This window comes from Mauremys mutica, chromosome 8 (assembly GCF_020497125.1).
Source record: "Mauremys mutica isolate MM-2020 ecotype Southern chromosome 8, ASM2049712v1, whole genome shotgun sequence".
Lineage (NCBI taxonomy): Eukaryota > Metazoa > Chordata > Testudines > Geoemydidae > Mauremys > Mauremys mutica.
The window spans coordinates 63,832,822-63,850,876 of record NC_059079.1 but is presented as its reverse complement, the minus strand read 5'-3'; the positions used below and the strand labels follow the sequence as shown (position 1 = coordinate 63,850,876).

At 46.1% G+C, this 18,055-nt stretch overlaps 1 protein-coding gene across 4 annotated transcripts in view; it reads left to right on the top strand.

The window, feature by feature from the left end:
- Positions 1-18,055, top strand: part of KIFAP3 (kinesin associated protein 3) — a 160,103-nt gene that overhangs the window by 54,627 nt on the left and 87,421 nt on the right. For all 4 annotated transcript variants that reach the window (XM_045027723.1, XM_045027722.1, XM_045027726.1 and 1 more), the window contains exons 13-17: positions 1,372-1,484; positions 2,600-2,765; positions 3,011-3,136; positions 3,576-3,674; positions 12,043-12,128. In XM_045027723.1, the coding sequence (XP_044883658.1) occupies positions 1,372-1,484; positions 2,600-2,765; positions 3,011-3,136; positions 3,576-3,674; positions 12,043-12,128 (590 nt within the window). The remainder of the gene's footprint in view (positions 1-1,371; positions 1,485-2,599; positions 2,766-3,010; positions 3,137-3,575; positions 3,675-12,042; positions 12,129-18,055) is intronic.

The window sequence follows — 18,055 nt, the reverse complement described above, 5'->3', positions numbered from 1 at the left end:
TCAAGCTCTGTCAAGTGTAGTTGAACAAATAATTTTTACTTGCTTTTTAGTCCTCTAAAATAGAGTGAGCTGGATTCTATTCCTTTTTGTGCATCAACAACTCTATTTTTACTAAATTCCAATCAGTTATACATGTGCAAACCACACAGAGAAGACCGTGGACTTGCACAAGTGTCACTGAGGGAATAATTTAGTTTGCAGGATATTTTTTAGTGATGAGTACACATGAGAAGGAAAGAACCCAGTTTGACACTCAGAACCCAGACCAAATTGGCAGGGCTCACAGTTAGAGAACAACTTTTTTTTATTTGCAAACTAAGCCTGTTTGGTCTGGAATCAGTAAAAGATAACCAAGCAGTACAATAATGCCATTTTTATAACATTTCCTTTCAGAGTTATAGCTATGGAAAACTTAGTTTTTCACTAACTTAGACACAACTTTATGTATGCATCACATTTTCTGACTGGGGATGTTTTTTATGAAAACAAGATTTCTGCTGCTGCATAATCATCTTTCACTGCTGATTTGCTCAGCGAATCAGACCTAACCCTTTGCTATATTCTCAGTAGGGCTATTTATATATTGAGGGCTGCTTCCTTTGTTGGTGCTTTGTCACAGAAAAATAGTCCGTATAAAAATAAAAAAGTAATTATTATTATCAGACAGGCAAGGTTGTCCCGAAGAATCACATCAGTAAGACAGTGATTTGGCCCACAATATCAAATGGTTGAGTCTGGTGAAAGTACTGTTATTCCTGTAGTGTCCAAAGTATGGTAAGGGCTTGTTTGCTTCCTAGACATGTACTAACAGTGCTTTGGTTTATAGCCTTTGCCAGCTCCCCTGGGCAAAGTGGCTGTCATATATGAGTACCTCTATTTAAAATACCTTTGCAAGAAACCTATCCAGACTCATATCTCCTCAAACTACCAATATTAAAATGGACAGGCGTTGTTTGAGAATTTGACACGAAAATTAAGAGCACGAGTTTGGGATGGCTACATAGAATTGGGGTAGTCATAATAGTGGTAGGAGCAGAGGCTTAGCAGGTGGGTTGCTTCTATTAGCATTATAATTAATAACTTAACTATTTAATTCAGTTTTCTGTTATGGTGATGAGTCCTAATATTCAATATTGAGATATTGGCTATTATATATTTGTTTTATATTTCATCTTGGTGAAATTCAGGTGAAATTTGTCCCTCTAATTATGGCCTGAAAGAACAAAATAGTTTCTGCTTTGTCTGGATTATTTCCCTTTGTCCTTTAATCCTTGTTAATAAGAAAAAAAATCTTTTTTTTTTTTAAATAAAAGAATTGATTCTAGCTTTAATATGATCTGGGAGATTTGCCACGTACCATTTTCTTTTCAGGAAACGGATTGAAGCTGTTAATGAAGAGAGCTCTGAAGTTCAAGGATCCATTGTTGATGAAGATGATCAGGAACATTTCACAACATGATGAGCCAACTAAAAACCTGTTTATTGTAAGCGCTTGCTATACGTTCACAGTACCCTCTGTCCCTTTGCATTGGAAGGGATTTTGGCTTTAGACTGCTGCTGCATCCTGAAAGATGGGTTGGCTTTTATCTTTACAAACAAACTATTTTATACCCTTGAGTTTCATGTATTACTTAGCATTTCCGTGTTTTTATAAAGCTGGTTCAGGTGGTATTTTAAAGGGGTTCTGGATGCCTCAAGGAATTGGTGGTTGGTTACAATGTAGAACCTTTTTATGTCTAGGTCACTGGTACAAAAACATGCAAGTATACGCATCTCAAAAACCATTGCCACAGTTAGCACTAATCTTAAACCTTGTTCTCAACAGAGAAATCTAGGACAGAATGAAGTATCCTTTCCCTGTTGCGGCTGGTTCCTTCAAATCAAGGTTCAGGAGCAATGTGAAGAATCTCTTGCTACTTAATAACTCTTGAGCGACTTAATTCTCTAGGGCTGTGCTGCCTGTCCAGCAATCTCATGAGCATTAATTACACATACTCACTGAAATGAAATATGGAAAAGAATTTGTATTTTAGAATTTAAAAAAATTGGGTTAAAGAGTTAAAATTCTAATTGGCAAATCTCTTAATAAAGTTGGTACTGTGTGAAATCAAATCTTTTAACTGTTGTGCACTACTAGTTAGTAAAATCTATAGATGTAAACCACATAAGATAACTTCACATACATTTCAGGGGGCTTTTTGGGAGCAGAAACCACTTATGTGGTTAAGGTTCCATAACATTTTCTATTCTAACCTCCTTTTTTTAGTTTGTGGTAGCTTTCTAATACTTTTACCTTTTGGGGGCTGAAATTTTCCATGCATGGGTGTGTTTTCTCTACCTACAGTAAATGTTCTTGGAAAGTTTGAACAAAAAGATTCAGAGAATTAGAAGTGGGGAAATTGTTATTTTTTAAAAACTAGTTTGCAACTAAGGTGTTGAATTAAATTTTGGCTTGAAAATAGTCCTCACTCAGGAGATGTGACTTTTGAATGCTCTGGTGAAAATCAGTTTTGCTTTGACTGAGTTAGGAACCTTTTAAAATCCCATGTTGTTCATGTGCCAGTACTTTTACTAATTACCCGCCTATATATTTTTTTAGGATTATGTCGGTGATTTAGCAGCCCAAATCTCTAATGACGAAGAGGAAGAATTTGTGATAGAATGCCTGGGAACACTGGCTAATCTGACCTTACCTGACCTAGACTGGGAGCTTGTGCTGAAAGAGTACAAACTGGTTCCATACCTCAAGGATAAACTAAAACCAGGTCTGTGCTAACAGTGGTTTAGTCTTCCATGATATTCTGTTTTCCAGTTGTTGTATCTTTTGCTATCATATTCTAGTCCTATTGCAGTATTGGGTTTTGCTGCTTTAGTATCTTTTGGGTGTATTAATTAGCAAAATGTTAGCTTGTTAGAAAATTAGAACTGTCTGTAAGTAAGAATAAGAACATTCAAGGATTCAGCAGAGTGTTTTCTTAAATACCCAGCTCTCTGCTGTTTTGTTGTCCAGGTTCTGCAGAAGATGACCTTGTCTTGGAAGTGGTGATCATGATTGGAACTGTATCTATGGATGACTCCTGTGCTGCTATGCTGGCCAAATCTGGAATTATTCCAGCACTCATTGAACTTCTAAATGGTATATTACTGAACTTGTTCCAGGCCTGATTTTCATCTGTAGTTTCTAACTGACCCAGGTGGCACCATTCATTTTTTTTAGCCTGCAGGATAGCAGTAGGTAGTCTCCAATAAAAAGCACATTGATGTCATTCCATTAATAGCAAAATGGCAATGATCATGGTCTAGTGAACTTACTTTTTCTGTGCTTCTCACATCCTAATCTAATTCTCGCTGAAGTCAATGGGAATCTTTCTATTGACTCTGATGGAAGTTGGATCAGGCCCTAAAAGTTTTGTGCACACTGGCAGTGATGGTCTGGTAGATATAAGCCACCAGAAAAATGCATCCCAGAGTCCTTAGCTCTCCTGAGAGCCCAACACAACTCTTGAGACATTAATGTACAATAGCAAAGTGCTCTGTCTTGGAGACTTGAGGAAATACTTTTTTTCTTTTTGCAGCTCAGCAGGAGGATGATGAGTTTGTCTGCCAAATCATCTATGTCTTTTACCAGATGGTCTTCCACCAAGCCACCAGAGACGTCATCATCAAGGAGACCCGTATCCTCTTATAAAGGCCAGATGTTTAGAATTACAGTACTTAACTTACTATAATTAGAATTTGTTACATGTGTCAAAGCTTTACTATGGTTTTCTAAACCACCATTTCATTGTAATTAGAATTAATTGAATTTTAAACAGTGTCTGAACACTATAGACATAAGACAGGTATATAAGTACCATAAGATGGCATAGTGCAGTATAAAGGTTTTGTTTGGCATGTCTTACATAGGCCATTCCAAATGAGTGTTGATAAACTTGATTGTGCCACACCACACTGTATTATGTATATGCCACATACTGTACAGGAAAATTATTTAATAAATATTTGAAATATTTTATTGGGAATTGATCTTGTAACTTTCCATCTGTAAAGACAAGTGGCTTAGTTACCATGATTTCACCTCTAGAGGGTTCAGATGGAGAAGAAAAATGTTTGTTCTTCTTTGAGTGATTGCTCATATCTATTCCAGTTAGGTGTGCGTGCGCGCTGTGTGCATGGATGTCGGAAACTTTTTCCCTAGCAGCTACTCATCGGGCCGACTGGGGAGCCCCCTGGAGTGGCGCCGATATAGCGTTCTATACAAGACCCTGCCGGCCCAACCCCCCTTCAGTTCCTTCTTACTGCCCGTGACGGTTGTTGGAACAGTGGTCTCTTGTCTTATCAAGTGCTCCACTTATCCCTAGCTTATCTTATCTTGATTTTTGTTAATTGTTATTAGTATTAAGTGTTTCCTATAGTATTTAGAGTAGTCTAGTAGTTGAGGGCAGTCCCATGAATGGCTGCCCTGTGGGGCTCTGGGGCATGCTGTCCTAGGGCTTCTAGCCTTGCAACTCTTGCAACAAGCCCATGCCTACGGGCGACCCCCATCATTCCTGTCTCAGGTGTCTGGGGGGGGGCCATCAGGCAGACAAGTGTTGAATCTGTAAGGCGTGTTCAAGCCCCGGACACGAAAGGAGAGGGAGATTCAACTCAGGCAACTCCTCATGGAGTCTGCTCTGCGGCCCTCTCAAGACGCGGGCCCGAGCTCTTCGGTGCAGAGTGCCCCTCCTGCGGTACCGTCTTCTGCACCGCAGAAGATCCCGTGCTCATCTCGGAACCAGCGATCTCTTGGGCCCCAAAAACGCCTGCCTCGGCACCGCTCCCATTCCCCGGTTGCTGGAAAGAAGCAAGCCTTGGAAGGATCCCCTGCTAGGGCCGCAGCAGTTGTTCTGGCCCCAACCGAGCAAGACTCTAACCAGGCTTCTAAGCAGGACAAGGCCGCCAGGCCCAGATCTGCCCATTCCAGCCCTGCAGAAGGGATAGTGCAAGTGGAAGGGATCATATTACCTTCCACACTGGACACCTTCAAGGCCACTAGAGGGCTAATCGAAATGACAGCTCTAGTGCTTCCAGCCCCATCCCGAGTCCCGGTACTGTCCAAGGGTAAACCGGCGATGTTCAGAATGGCAACCCTCAGGCCAGCATCTCCTCGCCACTTGGAGTCCTGGTGCCGTTCCGAGTCCCAGCACTGTCACAGGCACTGGTCTGACTCATGGCACCGGTTAGACTCGCGGCGTTGGTCTTGCAGTCCCGACCCTCGGAGCCGTTCCCGCTCGAGGTCGTCATCGACTACTGGTTCATGGTCCCACTCAAGGTCAAGATCGGCGACCTCGCGGCACCGTTTGTACCGATGCAGTGTGGAGCTCCGATCCCCGTGCTGTCTGTCGCCACGACACCGGCCCGTGGCCTGTCACCGATCTGCATCGCGGCACCGCTCGCCGTTGCGGCACTGCTCCACTGCCTGGCGCTGCTCTTCATTTCGGCGCCGGTTGCGGTCATGATCAGTCTCCTGGCACTGATTCTCCACGTGACCCACGCCTTCCAACGGACTCGGTGCCCCCCTTGCTTCACTCCTGCACCGCTCCTCCTTGGCCGTCGCAATCTCGGTCCCCTTCCAGCAGGTTGGAGAGAGCCTCAGGGCTCTCGGACATTCCCCAGTCGGGCCCCAAGAGCCTCACCCAAGATCCACTAGCACCCAACTGGCAGCCCCAGTGGCAATTTTGAACCCCCTGGGCATATCACCAGGCCCAGGGCGCCCCCCCAGTTGCCCGGCCACCATCAGGATTGAGCGCTCGCCTCCCTCCCTCCCCCCCCAAGCAACCCTCAGCCACCCCCATCCAGCGCCGGACCAACCTGCGGATCCAGCGCCTGTGCGCCTCTCACTGCAGATCGCTAATCAGCTAGCGATCCTCAGTAGATACAATTTTAACTCTTGGTCTGCGGTCCTCAAATTTCAAGATCTTCTCCCAGCAGAGGCTCGTACAGAACTGGAGGCCATTGCTGAGGAGGGCAAATTGGTTGCTTGGACCTCCCTCTGAGGTTCCCTCGATGCTGCGGATGCGGCTGCACACACTCTGGCATCAGGTATCGCCATGCGGCGGCATGCCTGGCTTCAGTCTTCAGGCCTCCCGCCCAAAGTTCAGCATACTATCCAGGACCTCCCCTTTGATGGCCAGGGCTTGTTTGCGGAACAAACTGATTCCCGCTTGCATACCTTAAAGGACACGAGGAATACCTATTAAATCCTTAGAGATGCATACCCCGGCAAACCAAAGGAAACCTTTTAAACCACAAACCACCCAGCAACGTCCTTTCCCTCCTAGACCAAGGCAGGGCTTTTCTCGTCGAAGGAGCAGATACTCTTGATGTAGACCTTCTCGCCCCCGACCCTCCCCGGGCAAGGTCAAGGACAGTCCAAGCCACCCCCGGCCCTAAGCGCCCATTTTGAAGGTGCGCCAGAGGACAGACTACCAGCTCTTACCCCAGACAATTATCCTTTTCTGAACACTCTATCTCGTTTCTACAATGCAAGGTCCCGTATCACATTGGACCATTGGGTTCTCCGCACGGTGCAGACGGGATATTCTATCCATTTCCATACCATCCCGCCCTCCCACCCTCCTTCCCCGTCCCTCTTCAGGGACCCTTCTCACGAGCAACTCCTCATCCAGGAGGTTCAATACCTCCTTGCCTAAGGGGCAGTGGAGGAAGTTCCTCAGGAGCTCAGGGCCAAGGGTTTCTATTCCCACTGTTTCCTTGTCCCCAAGACAAAGGGAGGCCTAAGACCTATTCTGGACCTCAGGGAGCTCAACAAGTACATCGTCAACCTGAAGTTCCGTATGGTCTCCTTAGCCACTATCATTCCCTCACTGGATCCGGGAGACTGGTATGCCGCCCTCGATATGAAAGACGCGTACTTTCACATTTCAATTACTCCGTCTCACAGATGTTTCCTGCGCTTTGTGTTGAGTAAGATGCACTATCAGTTCACAGCGCTCCCGTTCGGCTTGTGCGCAGCCCCTCGCATCTTTACCAAGTGCATGGTGGTCATGCCAGCCTTCCTTCGCCGACACCATGTGCACGTCTTCCCGACAACCGGCTTACACGGGGCCGGTCTCACCATCATGTTCAGTCTCAGGTACATCTAGTCATGGACACATTCACTCACTTGGGTATCATGGTAAACGTCAGCGAGTCCGTCCTCGCACCCACTCAAAAAATAGAGTTCATAGGTGCAGTTCTGGACGCAAACCAAGCGAGGACTTTCCTTCCAGAAGCACGGCACCTGGCTATAGCAGGCATAGTTGCCAGCCTCTCCAAGTTTCCCACCACCATGGCAAGGCATCCTGTACCTATGTGGTGCAGCATGCCAGACTAAGACTCAGGCCGCTACAGATGTGATTGACTTCAGCCTACCGACCTGGACGCAACAGTCTAGAAATGGTCCTCACAGTCCCGAAGTGCACACTCGACTCCCTACAATGGTGGCTGGATCCTCGGATGGTGGGTGCCGGGGTCCCGTTCCATCCCCCCACAACCCACCCTTATCCTGTTCACAGACGCATCTGCCCTGGGATGGGGGGCCCACCTTGGGAACCTGACAATGTAGGGCTTGTGGCATGAGAGCGAGCTGTCATTGCACATCAACATCAAAGAACTCAGAGCGATTCGCTTTGCGTGCCACGCCTTTCTCCTCCACTTGCAGGGCCACTGCGTAGCAGTCCTAATGGACAACACCACAGCCATATTCTACCTGAACAAGCAAGGTGGAGCCCGGTCATCGCCACTCTGCCAAGAAGCCCTCCTTCTGTGGGACTTCTGCTTAGCCCACTCCATCAACCTTCAGGCCTCATACCTGCCGGGTGTCCAGAATGTTCTGGTGGACAGCCTGAGTAGGCATTTTCTCACTCACGAATGATCGATACATCCGGATATCATTCATTCCATTTTCCGCACCTGGGGTTTTCCCCAAGTTGACTTGTTTGCTTTGCGGACCAACAGGAAGTGCCCAGCCTTCTGTTCCTTTCGGAGCCACAGTCCGGGCTCAATAGCAGACTCCACATCACGTGGTCGGGTCAGCTGCTTTATGCCTTTCCTCCGTTCCCGTTGGTGCACAGGAGCTCATCAAGGTCTACCGGGACAAGGCAGATGTCATTCTGGTAGCCCCTGCCAGGCCGTGTCAGTGTTGGTACCTGACCCTGCTGGACCTGTAAATCCAGGCTCCCCTGCGTCTCCCTCTCAGCGCCAACCTCATCTCTCAGAACCACGGTCGTCTCCTGCTCCCGGACCTTCAGTCGCTCCACCTCACGGCCTGGAGGATCCGTGGCTAAACCAGACTGAACGCGCCTGTTTGGACTCGGTAAAGCAGGTGCTTCTTGAAAGTCGCAAACCGTCAACTAGGCTTACCTACAAAGCCAAGTGGAAAAGGTTTCCCAGCTGGTGCGCTCAGCGGCAGGTGCCACCGCTTCAGGCTCCAATTCCGTGCATCTTGGACTACCTGATGTTCCTAAAGGACCAGCATCTAGCCTTTGAATCCCTTAAGGTCCACCTCGCAGCCATCTCTGCGTTTCACCCAGGTGCAGCCGGGCGCTCCGTGTTTGCACACCCAGTCGTGCGGCATTTCCTCAAAGGCCTGGAGAAAATCCATCCTCCAACGAAGCCACCTGTGCCTGCATGGGACCATAACTTGGTCCTTTCTTGCCTTATAGGCCCTCCTTTTGAGCCGCTGGCCTCCTGCTCACTTCTCTACCTCTCCTGGAAGGTTGCCTTCTTAGTGGCCATCACTTCCGCATGTCAGGTGTCCGAACTACAGGCTCTCACATGTGAGCCGCCGTATACAGTCTTTCATAAAGATAAAGTTCAACTAAGACCGCACCCGGCCTTCCTACCAAAAGTGGTGGCCCACTTCCTTGTGAGCCAGGATATCTTCCTACCGGTTTTCTACCCAAAATCGCATGCTGACCTTCATGAACAGCGTCTCCACTCTCTTGACGTTAGAAGGGCACTTGCCTTCTATATAGACCGAACGAAGCCCTTTTGTAAACCAACCCAGTTGTTTGTCACCATTGCAGAGCGGATGAAAGGTGCCCCGGTTTCCTCTCAACAAACGTCTTCGTGGATCACTGGGTGCATTCGTGCCTGCTATAACCTGGCAAACATCCCTCTGCCTGCTGTTACAGCTCACTCTAGGAGAGCTCAGGCATCATCAGCTGCCTTCCTGGCACACATTCCTCTCCAGGAAATCTGCAGGGCTGCCATGTGGGCCTCGGTTCACACCTTTACGTCCCACTATGCCATTGTCCAGCACTCTTGGGATGATGCGGCCTTTGGAAGAGCGATCCTCCAATCTGCGGTTCCTTGACTCTGACCCCAACTCCGAGGTAAGGCTTTTGGGAGTCACCTAACTGGAATTGATATGAGCAATCGCTCGAAGAAGAAAAAACGGTTACTTACCTTTCTGTAACTGTTGTTCTTCGAGATGTGTTGCTCATATCTATTCCATTCCCACCCTCCTTCCCCTCTGCCGGAGTAGGCAGCAAGAAGGAACTGAAGAGGGGTCGGGCCGGCAGGGTCTTTTATAGAACGCCATATTGGCGCCACTCCAGGGGGTTCCCCAGTCGGCCCAACGGGTAGCTGCTAGGGAAAAAGTTTCCGACATCCGTGCACGCGGCGCACGTACAAACCTAACTGGAATAGATATGAGCAACACATCTTGAACAACAGTTACAGAAAGGTAAGTAACTGTTTTTCTTTCATATGCCTGCTGCTTCCAATCTCTTCTTCCCCTTTTCCCCCATCCCCATTTTTCCCCCTTAGAAGCATGTGTCCTCCACCTCTTACCTTCTTTTCCTCAGTGCTGCTGTCATGTATTGCTCTCCTGGCTCCTTCCCATCATCTCTCCTCTTTGATTTCAATTCCTGGCTCTACTCTTTTCTGTGCTAATGGCCCCATTGCCTCGGCTACCGTTTGCCTTTTCACATACCTTCTTCAACTTGCATGACCTTAATTAGACTCCTGTTCTCCAGTCGTCGTCATCTCTCACTCTTTGTTTTCTCTTGTTTAGTTTTATACTGGGGCCTGATTCAAAACCTGAGAGTCAGGTCTTCAGGTCACAGATCTTTTCTGTATTATATTTATAAAGCACCTAGCACACACTAAGTGCTATATAAAATAGTATAGTATCTACAGTATCTTTTCCAGGTATAATAATATTACAGCTTTAAAATCTGATATCTCTGGCCCTTCCAGAGCTAAATGGAAATCCCCTTTCTGTCAGTTTTTGTTCTAGAAAGTTGCAGGATACCAATTCTTAAACTCTGATAATATTCCCTCAGGCCAGTATCATCCTCTACTTCATTGTTCCAAAAGCTGCTTTCCCCTAAGCACAGATTTTTCTTACTTAACTCACCCAGGTTACATTCCCTTAGCTTAGTCAGCCTGGAGAGTTTGAGGTGTCCTGGGATTTATTGAAGCGATTGCATGCTTGGTAACGTTGGACCAAGTCTGCCAAATATTTATCTTTACTTTTCCCCCAGAACGCTCTTGGCTCATGCTGAGAGAAAACAGAATCGTTTTTTTGAATTTGAGACTTTAGTGTGTGTGTGTGTGTGTGTGTAAATCAACAGTTATTGTTTTTTCATATGATGAACCATTCAGTTGGAAATCTTGTAGAAACATTGTAGCACCATGTATTTTGGGATAGCTGTCAACATTTTTATAGGAAGTAAAAATGATGATGGAAGTTGAAAGAAGAACATTTTCAGAGCTAGCCTAGGCTTTGAGCTGTGTACAAATCTCGTACATCCAAGTCTGATAAAGGACATTCCCTGTCTCACAAAATGATTTCACTCCATGTGTTATAACTTGACACCTGCTGCCTTTGTGTATGTATTTATGACATCCAGCATAAACATTTCCTTGCGCACATTGTTTACTAAGGTTTAGACCACAAATTAATGGTCTTCTCTGGAATTTATTTACATTCCAAAGTAAATATTTTTGTTGATTTACTATCTGATCAAAATCTCCCACAATTATACAACTCAACATTATTTTTTCTTTTATTGGAAATCATTTGTGTTGTACAAAATCGAAATAGAGATGATATATAGGAAATATAGTTGGGTTCTTTTGGATCCAAACCTTGACTCTCTCTCTTGAAGAGTCAAAGCTAAAGCAACATACGCAGGCAGGCAGAATTAACTTTTTAATTGTCTTCTCTGCTGAAAATTCTAAATAAAGCTGCTGCTGGTTTGTTCCAGAACAAACATGATGGGTACTGATCTGCAGTTGTTCTCCTCACTTCTGCCCAGCTTCATGAACATTTCATTGTCAGCTTATTGATATGCTCCATTGTCATTACAACAGCCAGTCTTTATCACTCCTTCTCCCTCCTCTTTTCTACCTCCTTCACCTACACCCCCACCGTGGCATTTAGAATGCTGCTTAGTTTATAATTCAGTACTTCACCCTTCATTTCCTTGATCTTAAATTCATATACATCTTGTAATCTAATTGATTAAAATACCTCCACTCTTAGCCTTTTGTTTTTAAGAAAAACTCAGATGTTTTTATATCTACACAGCCACAAAAAATGCAATTTGAATAACACCTCATTCATCCACATGAGATCAGACTTTTAAAAATACTGTAGTCTGTACCACAAGCATGCATCAATTGAACGTTCTTACCTAGGATAAATAGTTTGCAAATAAGTCTTTAAATATTATAGCTTTTTAAGGTTTGAAAATATACTAAGCTATGCCACAGCAATTAGAGAAATTGAACAAAATGTAAACTGTAAAAAGATGTCCGAATGGCATTTTCCACAACGAAATAGAGAATATATTCTTAATAAAACAAATATATATTCCTTTTCATTAGAAGTTGTATGTGAATGTATATCTCTTCATTTAGCACACGAACCATTAAAAAAAGGCTGAGCTCTCACATGCTGTGGCTAGTTCCCCTCAGTTCCTCATGCCAGTAGGAAGAATCCAAACCTGTGGTAAAACCAGCATTACATCCTTAACCATTTCTTCCCAGAGGCTCCAGCATATCTTATAGACCTGATGCATGACAAAAATGCTGAGATCCGCAAAGTCTGTGACAACACACTGGATATTATAGCGGTAGGTTGAGTTCCTTTGTCCATTTTAAGAGCCTGTTTGAATGTGACGTGCTTGTATTCTGAAAGAGTACTAGTAAACACTTGCCTGTTGTGTGAAAATATTTGTTATACAAACACACCTTTTTATTACATAAGAGGGAGTTGCATTTCATGGCAAAATTAATCTTACTTGTACTAGTCTGTATCTAAATTTCCCCTTTCAAAACCACACAAATTCTTAAAAAAACCCAATGCTTGTTGATAGGATTTTAAAAATGTTTATATCACTCTTTATTTAGCACCACTTTGAGGTGTGTGAGGCCATACTTGATAAGGATTGTAGGTTTTAGGTATTTTATGGTTGCCCAACAGTTTTTTCACTCAGAGAAAAGATCCCTGAACAAGTAGATATAACTATCTACCATCTTACAAAGGTAAGTGCACATGACAACGTTAGCCACATTAAACTTGTAAATATTAGAAACCACTGTTGGTTCTGTCTTGTTCAATGATCAGAGTAGGATTTGTGGGTAACTTCTTTCATGTCACTTTAGATTGGTTTGCAGTTTATGATTTGATCTTAAATGTTTAGTGCAAAGGCCTGCAGCTATTCCACCTCATTAGATCTCACAAGCGGAGCAATGTTGAGTGTGGTCAGTGCTGGAATGGAGCACCTCCAGAGAAAATCTAGGCTTCTGCAGGAAAGGGTGTTGGCAACTCAGGTGGGGCTCTCCCATCTGAATTGGTCCTGAACAAGTGTGTGTAGCATAATGATGTTGGGCCACCATGCTGCTGGAGGTTCTGTTTTTCTAGTGATCATTAAAGCCTCTGTTTGCCAGAAGCTGGGAATGGGCGACAGGGGATGGATCACTTGGTGATTACCTGTTCTGTTCATTCCCTCTGGGGCACCTGGCATTGGCCACTGTCGGAAGACAGGATACTGGGCTAGATGGACTTTTGGTCTGACCCAGTATGGCCGTTCTTATGTAAAATGTCTGTGCTTGGGACCAAGAATAGGAGAGTTCTGACCATATTTCTTTTCAGGCAATTACTTTTCACCTTCTTAAATTCCTCTTGGCAAATGTAGGTGGATTTAGTTGTTGTCATCACATGGGTAATATCTTCACTTCTGTGGTGGGTGAAATAATTCCAATATATAGCAAGCTTTTAGATCCATTGCATGAATAATGCTGTTTGAATGTACCATAGTGATCATGAAAAGTGAATTGTTGTAGCTGAACAGAACTTAGCTGTGAATTTTGATAGTAGTATTGAAAATTTGATATGACTGTTCTCCTGTTTTAACAGGACTTTCCCCTATTTCCTCCCTCTGCCTTCTTCACTTGAAAGCTATACACCACAGAAGCGTGCTTGCTCTTAAAACTGTTGTGGAGTTAGATTCTATAGATTCTGATGTATGCAATAGTATTATATTTTCTGTTTTATTTCTATGTAATAATCATGAGCAATGCTTATTGGCTAAAATGTGCCCTAGAGAAGTACAAAATATTAGTAATATTGTTTTATATTTGTACACATTTTTGTAGGACATTGGTATGTTTTATCAATCTCTATTGTAAGCTCTGCTTGTGTTTCATGCAGGGATATGGTATGAAATCCTGGCTCTGAGTTTTGCCATTGACTTTCAGTAGAGTCAGGATTTCACCTGTGATGAATTCGCACCGAAATCCTACTGTATAAGATACTCATGAATCGATACACCAAGAAAAAAAATTAGTTTAGTGAAACAGAACCCCAGTGGGAGCATTAGACTTTTCTGGGGGAAGATGTTTTGGTTGCTAAGAAGGTTCTACAGTACTGAAATGTTTCTAGTCTTGCATTTTTGAAGATTACTTAAATGGAAAGAGTTGAGGAAAATGTGAGAGACCACTATGTATGAGTTGTTCCAGATAAGATCATTGTTGTTCTGCTGCCCTGCAATGTTTGCCAATCGGTCAACATTGTTTGACATATTCTTTTTTTGCATTCCAGACCTCTCTGAATATCCAAGGGCATTCTGGCAAAGGCCTTAGTGATGTTAATTTAGCTATGAGATACCATTCCTAAAGGAAACATGTTGGGGAATTTTTAATAAGGGATTGAAGTAAAATGGACCTCAGGAACAGTAACTTTTATAGAGTTGAGGATATGAAAGCCAATCAAAGTACAGTAGATACTGGAAAAGTGACAGCACACACGCCTATAAATCAGATTCTTCTACAATACACGTCACGCTTAAAAAGAAAGCAATGAGTACAAGAAAGCTTCCATGTCAACCCCAAAAGCAAGAGACTTGAGTTCAGTTGAGTACAATTAGCCTTTTTGCTTAGCTGTTAAGCACCGAATATAGGCCAGGTATCATCATGGACCATATCACAGTTACTGGGCTAACTGTGTTTTAGTGCTCTGCCTCTCAGGCCTCAAGCAGTCATTGTTCTTGGGACAGAAAAAACGTTTTTCCTAATTACAGACTGGGACCTGGCTGCTGTCCCCTGTGTATCAACCGCGATTACCTCAGCAGGCCTGACTTAGCCTCACACCCTGCTGTTCTGCTCCCTCCAGGAGCAATGACAGTAGTCCCCACTGGCTGGACAGCCTTCTTAAAGCAAAATAATATTTTTTTAGAACAAAAGCAGTTACGAATAAAACAGACTAGGCATTTGTCTAGCATAGCAGGTGTTTAACTATCTTCCGCATGGGGATCCTAGTAGAGCTAAGCTTCCTGTAGAAGCCTCCCAGCCTGAGACCTCTAGGTTCTGGCTGGTACAGTCTGTTGCCTTAATGCACAAGCCATTTTTCTCCCCCATCTGTAAGAAAGGAGTCCTTTGCTGGTTAGTCACCCGTCCCCTACCTCGAGACCACGTCACTTTTACTGTTCTAGTTCTGTGATCTGTTAGTTCCCAGCCTTGGCAGAATAAGGCTTGCAACTTGTTGGAGACAGAATGTAAGATCATTGAAGCTGATAACTTTGTCCAATGTCTTTCAAGTGTGTGCTTGGGTGTCCTTTTCTAGGACCATTTTCTTCCCACAGGCTCCAATTATTTGTTCTTCCCACAGGCTCCAATTAAGCTAGATCAGTGCATTCATGCAGGAAAGTCTTGTATCCCAATACACAATAACTTCTGTTCACTGACCAGGGCACATACAGTGCTCGTTAAATTGTCACATCTCTGTATTAGAGTATTACTTAGCAACTCCACAATCATGAGGTCCAAGATTGGATGTCTCTTATATCAATACTCTGATTCAGCAAAATGCATTCAGAATGCTCTAGAAGCCTTTACGCTAAGGACTAAATCAGCCCTGCTGCGATGGACGTTAGTGGTCATTGATTTTAGTGGGTCTTGTGAAGACACAATAAGTCGATGCGAGAGCACTCTCCCATCGACTTCAGTACTCCACGACCCCGAGAGGCAGAAACTATGTCTACGGGAGAGCATCGCCCATCGACATAGCATGGTGTAGACACCGCTGTAAGTCGATATAAGCTACGTCGACTTAAGTTCTTCTTCGAGTGCTTGCTCATATCAATTCCAATTAGGTGTGTGCATGCCATGTGCACGGGTGTTGGAGAATTTTTACCCTAGCAACACCCGGTGGATTGGCTGTGGATGCCCCTGGAGTGACGCCTTCATGGCACTCAATATATACCCCAGCCAACCCACTGTCTCCTCAGTTTCTTCTTGCCGCCCATGATGGTCGTTGGAATGGTGGAGTCCTGCTTCACTTGCACTCCACTCTCCGTAGCGTATACCTAATAGTTAATAGTTGAATAGTTGATAGTTATAGTTAGTTTACTTAGTGTTAGTGGGGTTGGAAGGTCTTTCCCCTCCTCCCTGATTCTTCTCTCGGGCTTATGCCCAAGGCTCTGTCATTCAAGCCCTGTGGTTCCTGTTCTAAGCCCATGCCAACGGGCGACCCCCATGACTCTTGCCTGACTTATCTGGGGGAGTCTCATCAAGCAGAAAAGTGCAGGATCTGCAAAGGGTTTCATCCCTGGACTAAGGAGGAGCGGCACTTTCATTTAAAACAGCTCCTCTTAGCCCTCAGCCTCCTGCGGTGCGCCAAGATCTGGCACCTAGCGCCTCATTGCACAGCGCCCCAGCAGCAGCAGTAGAAGCAGCACCACGGTTGGACTCTGATCGAGACCCACGGCATTGACGCTCCCCGGCACTGCAACCGACATCATCGGCCCGGCACTGCTCCTATTCTCCTGGCCAGAAGTGGCACCAGAAGTCGGAAAAGGGTGGCCCATCTCCACAGAGACCAGCCTTCCTGGAATTGCCCATGGAGATGCGTCCCAGAAGGGAGCGTCTAGGAGCACAGCCTACAGCGTTGGCACCATTGACTCCGGCCCCAAGGGGAGAGCCTTTGAGTCCGGTACCGCTGGATTCCCCGACACACAGCGTGGTTGAGGTCCAGTTGCCGTTTACCCTGGATACTTTTGTGGCTGCAAGGGATCTTATTGCCATGACGGCATCGGCATCCCCTCAGCCACATTCCAGGGCCGCAGTGCCTCTACGCGTGGCTCCGTTCTGGGGCAAGACAGCCCTAATCCACCTGTTGGCACAGTCGGTCGAGCCATGGCACCAATCCTGCTCCCGCCACCGCTCTCAGTCCCGCTGCCAGTCGTACTCGCGGCACCAGTCGTACTCACAGTGCCGCTGCAATTCCCATCGCCGGTCCTGGTCGCGGCACAGCTCTGCTTGCCGGTCGTTGTCGAGGAGCAGATCCCGGACCCGAGGCCACTCTCAACACCGGTCATCATCTAGATCCAGATACAGGCCCTCACGTTCTGCTTCTCGCTCTTCGGGATCGGAGGCGGGGTCGCGTTTTTCGGACTGCCGCCATTCGGACCATACCCGCCTGGAGTCAGGGGCAGGGACCTTCTCGGGGGCCCACTCAATGGCCATTCTGGACATCCTGGGTGTACCACCAGGCCCAGGATACTCCATCTGGGGCTTCCCGATCAGCCGTATCCGAGCCGCAAGTGCCAGAGGCTACTGCTAGTCAGCCCACCCCATGGGGCATGGAGACTGTGGCGGCTTCTTTCCTTGCTACAGGACCTCCTCCGACACCAATTCCTGGTCCAGGCCCCGAGGTCAGTGGCACAGAACAGCTGGCCCCAGCTCCGCAAGAGGCCCTAGATGACCCTCTTCCCCCCGTGGCCGCCAACTCCTCCTCACACGACGAGGCGGTGGCAGGCACTGCGGTCTTGGGTCCCCCTCCAATAGACCTCCATGCCCACCAGGACCTCCTGTGCGGGGTGGCATGGAATATGAACCTGCAGGCGGAAGAGGTGGTAGAGGTGGAGAACCCCAGGGTGGATATTCTGACTGTGGAAGCTCCATCAAGGGTGGCTCTGCCCATCATTTGGACCATCCACACTAACGCCAGGACACCTGCGTCCACCCCCTTGACTGCTAAGGGGGTGGAGTGGAAATACTTTGTCCCCTCGAAGGGGTATGATTGTCTGTTCACCAACCCACAGCCCTGTTCGCTCGTGCTTGCGTCCGTGAATGAAAAGGAACGGCATGGCCAGCGGTCCCCAGTGCCCAAATCAAAGAACGCCAAGAGCCTTGATTTGTTTGGGCTCAAAGTTTATTCTTCAGGGGGACTTCAGCTCAGGATCGCTAATCAGCAGGTGCTCCTGAGTTGTTACAATTTTAACTGCTGGAACTCCATGCTGAAGTTTAAGGAGTTAGTACCTCCTGAGTCCAGAGAGGAGTTTGGGGCTTTGGTGAATGAGGGCAAAACAGTGACATGGAACTCGTTGCAGGCCTTGCTGGACGCTGCAGACTCCGCCACACGTACTTTGTCCTGAGGGATCACGATAAGGCGTATTTCCTGGCTACAAGCCTCCTGGCTACAAGCCTCCAGCCTGCCACCGGAACTGCAGGGCCTTCCCTTTGATGGAGAGGGCCTGTTCTCGGAAAAGACCGACTCAGG